The sequence below is a fragment of the Verticillium alfalfae genome, genomic scaffold (genome assembly GCF_000150825.1).
Source record: "Verticillium alfalfae VaMs.102 supercont1.7 genomic scaffold, whole genome shotgun sequence".
In the NCBI taxonomy this organism is placed as follows: Eukaryota; Fungi; Ascomycota; class Sordariomycetes; order Glomerellales; family Plectosphaerellaceae; genus Verticillium; species Verticillium alfalfae.
In genome coordinates, this window is record NW_003315032.1 from 1519024 (window position 1) to 1524116 (window position 5093).

The 5093-nt window shown below is 54.9% G+C and overlaps 3 protein-coding genes across 3 annotated transcripts in view; 1 reads left to right on the plus strand and 2 right to left on the minus strand.

Moving 5' to 3' along the window:
* Positions 1-1724, minus strand: part of VDBG_06312 (mycocerosic acid synthase) — a gene marked incomplete at both ends in the record, with an annotated part of 6797 nt that extends 5073 nt beyond the window's left edge. The window contains 4 exons of the mRNA XM_003003823.1: positions 38-702; positions 758-936; positions 991-1375; positions 1448-1724. Coding sequence (XP_003003869.1) covers positions 38-702; positions 758-936; positions 991-1375; positions 1448-1724 — 1506 coding nt within the window. The remainder of the gene's footprint in view (positions 1-37; positions 703-757; positions 937-990; positions 1376-1447) is intronic.
* A 743-nt stretch (positions 1725-2467) lies between these two features.
* VDBG_06313 (conserved hypothetical protein) lies at positions 2468-3392 on the plus strand (the record flags this gene model as incomplete). The annotated part of the gene is made up of 4 exons (XM_003003824.1): positions 2468-2509; positions 2568-2903; positions 2977-3075; positions 3156-3392. 4 exons carry the CDS (start codon positions 2468-2470, stop codon positions 3390-3392), a joined length of 714 nt encoding a protein of 237 aa, XP_003003870.1.
* Positions 3393-4219: 827 nt separating this feature from the next.
* Positions 4220-4825, minus strand: VDBG_06314 (ketose-bisphosphate aldolase class-II family protein; the record flags this gene model as incomplete). Its single annotated transcript, XM_003003825.1, has 1 exon — positions 4220-4825. The coding sequence occupies one exon, from the start codon at positions 4823-4825 to the stop codon at positions 4220-4222; it is 606 nt and encodes a 201-aa protein (XP_003003871.1).
* Between the last annotated feature and the right edge of the window lie 268 nt (positions 4826-5093).

The following is a 5093-nucleotide window of genomic DNA, read 5'->3' on the forward strand; positions in this document are numbered from 1 at the left end:
TCAGGGCACGGGTCAGATCGCTGGCCGAGGACCCAACCACGGCCGTGCGCCAGGAAAGCTGGGAGCGGCGATGGGCGAGTGTGTATGCCAGGTCGCGGAGGAGCTCTCTGTCGAAAAGATCGGGATGCTTCTCGAGCCAGACGCCCACTATAGCCTTGAGACGGCCCACGGCGTCCTTGTCGTTGCCGGACAAGACGACGAGGCGAGGTCCGATGTTGGACTCGTTGTAGCCTCTGGCGAGCGTCGGAGGCGCCTTCTCGAGCACGCAGTGCGCGTTCGAGCCACCGAATCCAAAGTTGTTAACGCTGACGAAGCGCTTGCCCTTGGGCCATGGACGCAGAGATACGGGGACCTTCATGTTCCATTCGGCGAAGGGGATGCTCTCGTTCGCCTGGCGATAGTTGACGTTGGGCAGGATGAAACCCTTTTGAAGCATCAGGGACGCCTTAATGACTGCGACGAGGCCGCTTGCCGGCTCAAGATGTCCGATGTTAGACTTGACAGAGCCGATGTAAAGAGGATGGCGGGGAGTTCTGTCTTCGTTGAAGACTCGGTGGAGAACCGTGGCTTCGATAGGATCTCCGACCTTGGTGCCGGTACCGTGTGCCTCAACAAAGCCGGTGTCTCTCGGGTTGATGCCGGCCTTGGCATAAACCTCACGGATCAACTGTTCTTGAGCATCGGCAGAAGGAGTTGTCATGCCTATCAGACACTGTCAATTACATTTCCATGTTGCATTGATATGAGGCACACTTACCGACTGTCTTGCCGTCTTGGTTGACGCCCGTGTTGACGACGACGGACCAAACCTTGTCGCCGTCTTTCAGAGCCTGGTCAAGAGGCTTCAGGATAACGCAGCCAGTGCCTTCTCCACGCGCGAATCCAGACTTGGCGCGGTGGTCAAAGGCAAACGTGGCTCCCTTTTCGGAGAGCAAGCTGGAGAAGATGTCAGAGACCTGTCGTTGCTCGTTTGGTTAAGCTCCGACTTACCGGTTGGTCGACAGGGACACAACATTGGCCGGCTGGATGTTGAGGTGCGACGACGCAACAAGGGCTTGCTTAGTCTCCCCTGAGCGAATGCTCTGCACTGCCTGGTGCAGGGCATGCAAGCTTGAAGAGCATGCTGTATCAATGGCAAAACAAGGACCACGCAGGTCGAAGTAGTGGGAGATGCGGCCCGCCTGGACGCCTTGGTGATTACCAGTGGCATCGGACATGGGCACAGTGTCGAGGTCTGTGAGAGACCCAAGACCATAGTCGGGGGGGGACGCGCCAACAAACACGCCCATGTTGGTCCCGGCAATGCTCTCCTTGGGAATGCCAGCATGCTCTAGTGCTTCATAGGTGCACTCAAGCAGTTGTCGCTGCTGAGGGTCTGTTGATATCTGTCAGTCAAGTCGTAGTGAGGGCCAGCCATAAAGGGCTGTTAATGGTTCGCAAAACGTACCCATGGCACTAGCTTCATTGTTGGTAATGTTGAAGAAAGGTGCATCGAACTTGGCGATGTCCTCTTTGAGAAAGTAGCCGCCTATGCTGTTGAAGCAGCCCCTCTTCTCGGGGTTCGGGTGCCAGTATGCTTCCTTGTTGAAGCGATCCTTGGGGATTTCGCCCCAACCGCTGCGAGCTCTGCACATGAGCGTCCAGAAGTCATCGAGTGTCGAGACTTCACCGGGCAGCCGGCACGACATGCCAATAATGGCCACGGGCATCAGAGTAGGCGCCATTGCGAAAATGATAGTAAGATAGTAAAAGTAACGACAGTGCGATAAACGAGAAAGAACGATGCAAAATCGAGTGAGCTGATGAGATGCTTAATCCAAGACTGTTGCCATGAGAAACCCGCGTTGCTAACTTATAGTTTTTGATCGACATACGATCCATCTTGTTTGCATGGCCTTCTCAGCATGACAAATGTAGAATGTCCATGTTGTGGACGCAATCGGCCAAGACCAGGCACATTGCACGACATCGGTCTTCCTCGCGGCCTGTAATCCGGAAGCAGAGTCGATTCACCGATCGACGTCCTGCTTTCGCTTGACGCACAACGCCTGAGCTGAACGGAAGGGCCCATCCCATATCTCGGCGTGATTTTCGGTTCGATGAAGAAGCTTTAACGATGAGTCCGTATGAGACATTGTGTCAGAGCCTCATCACCTCAACCCCTGACAGTTGATGGAAACGTTCTTTCGAAGCCTTCTATGAGTGAGACAAGGCGCCCGGGCCAGGTAGCGCGCCTGACTACCGGCAGTTCAGTGAGACAACAGCACGGCAGGTTATTGTGCAGCTGAGACAGCCGTGTTCAGGAATAAGGCTACACAAAATATGTGGAAAGTGGGATGGGGGGGGGGAGGAAATAGCACAACGCGAGATAGCATTTAAGGTCGCTGCTGCGCACACAAAGTCTTCACAGAACAGCCTGGCCCTTCAAACCGCATTCTAGTCACGACATCGTCACACGTTATTCAAGATGAAGTTCCTCTGCCTGCACGGTACCTTTGGAAGCGCCAAGGTACGGCCTCCCCCACTCCGCCTCTCCGTCGTGCCAAATTACTGAGTCTCCGGTATAGAAATTCAAGATTCAACTCGCGCCATTCGTTCAGAAGACTCAGGAGGACTCCGACCTCGAGTTTGAATGGATTTCGGGACTTCACGAGGTCGAGCCCCCGGCCGAATTTGAACACTACTTTGGTGAGAAACCTTTGTACAGGTTCATGCCGTTCAATGGCATCCGCGCGTACGACGACCTCTTCACCAAGTGGAGGCAGTGCCCCGACGGGGCATCGACCGAGGAGAACATGCGCCTGCTCTTTGGAAGCGAGGAAAACTTTCTGCACCAGAAGGCCTGCCTCCAGGAGACGATCGACGCGGTGCTCAAGGCCATTGACGACGACCCAGAGATCGACGTAAGTTCCAGCGCCCCAAACGATCTGAGACAGAAGCATGCTGTGAGCGACCTGGCTGACCTCTGGTACACAGGGTATCCTTGGCTACTCGGAAGGAGCGACGATAGCCGCGACCGCGATTCTAGAAGAACGACGCAGGTGGGAGGAAGAAGGAATTCCCAGGAGGATCAACGTAAGCCACCACCAGTCCACGCTCTCTCCCCTGCCTGATGCCCACTGCGACATGTGGCTGATTCACACCCCACAACGTAGTGCGCCATCTTCTTTGCTGGGTGTCCTGCCATCTCCCTCAAGGACGGCAGCATCTCGATGCTGTCTGATGCGGAGGCCGAGGATGCTATCGACATTCCAACATGCCACGTCGTCGGCTGCAACGACCCTTACATTGATGGGTCTGTTACCTTGTACGACATGTGCAACGAGGACAAGGCTGAGCTTTTCGACCATGGCCAGGGTCACGTCATCCCACGCGACCCCAGGACCTTGTAGACTGTCTGTTTCTGTGTCCAGGATCGTAGGCATGGCCAATGCCAACAAGCGCAAGCCCTCGGTCACGGGCTCCGAGTCGGATGCTTCCCGAAGGTCATCTACCTGGTCTTCCGGGAACAGTTCTACCGTCGAGCTGGTATGAGATCTCCTGGATCATATCGCGTAGTCATTGCCCTCAAAGCTGACAATTAATAGACGGCTATCTGCACATGAGTGCACTCGGCGACTATCATCAGTCTTATTGGAGTTAAAACGGTGTGATTGCTTCTACCGCGGCTAGATAGAGTAAAAGTTGGATGTCGCCGGCTACTACTCCACCGCAATCGTTTGGGACAATAAAACAATAATAATAATCATAGTTCATTCTTCCTTTTAGAATCCATTGATCCACTTGCCCTCGCATATCCAGTAAGTAGTTCAGGGTGACACTACCACACCCAGCAAGTAAGCAATCAAGAAGTGTCCAAAAAGAAACGTTTCTACGCTGGCGGACGAAAACTCGAACCAGATCAATCAAGGAAGTTGAAAAGCGCTATGACAAATGCAATTCCATACTCCGAGAGTAATCTCCAGACTCAGTGCCGCCCTCCTGTTTCCCAGGTCGTACCACCCCTTAGTCATGATCTGATGTGTATCCCTACCCTTCCTTCCTCACCTGCCTCTCTTCCGACGAGACAAGGCTTCGGTAGTCCTCATTAGGCATCGAATTTCCATCATGAACCATCAGATTCATGCTGCCCAGGACTCGACAATCTCAGCCAGAGTGCTCTCGCTCCACAGTGCTGGGAATACAAGTAAAGGGACGCCCGGTGTCGACTGGTTACTCGTCACAACGCCATAGTGGCAACACCGGGAGCTGCTTGGCCCATGATCCGCGCTCTTAGCATCTTCAAGCCTTTGGTCACCGCGTCCGAAGAGGTGATGCCGCCCTTGGCGATGACATAGCGCGGCCGTACTCGAATCTGCTCGAGGAGCCTTACCAGTGCCGAGGCCACCTTCGACCCGATCTCTAGCGAGCTGATGGCATCCGATGTCTTGACGAGCGTCCGGGATGTCATGACAAGAATATCCTTTCCAGCGGAGATCTGGTCGTTGGCCTCTGCTGCCGCCTTGTCGACGATGGCGCGCTCCGACTCGGCAGACTTGATGAGGTCCGCAACTTCGAGCTCAACGACGGCGAGCTTGTCCTGGCGCCTCTCCCGCAAGACTTTCAACTGGGCTGTCGTCTTTGGAACGTAGGATCCAGCAAGAATGAGACCGCCAGCGTGGGAGGATGCAGACCCGCTCGCCGTCGGAGGCTGGACGTCAGCCATACGCAGGGGCGGAATGCCCTTGATGCCGAGCCTCGACGATACAAACGCCGCAGCGGTACGATACAGGTAGCGTCTGCCCTCTTTCTCTGCGGCGAGCAACCCAGAAACGAACACGTCCATGTCGGATTCGGCAGCAGCATTGACGATGACAACTCCATCCGAACCGGCCGGTCGCGATAAAAGCTTCGCCTTGACGCCTTGCGGTCCGCCAACGCGAATGTCGTCGATGGTTATGGAGAGAAAAGACGACTCATTAAAGCGGGAGCCGCACTTCTCGAGGATGTACTGCCGCAAATTCGAGTTTTGGTACCCAAAGGTGGCGTCCTGCGCAAACGGCGTCTGGCTGGCAGGGACAAGCACATCGCCCTCCTTGACATAATGAACATCG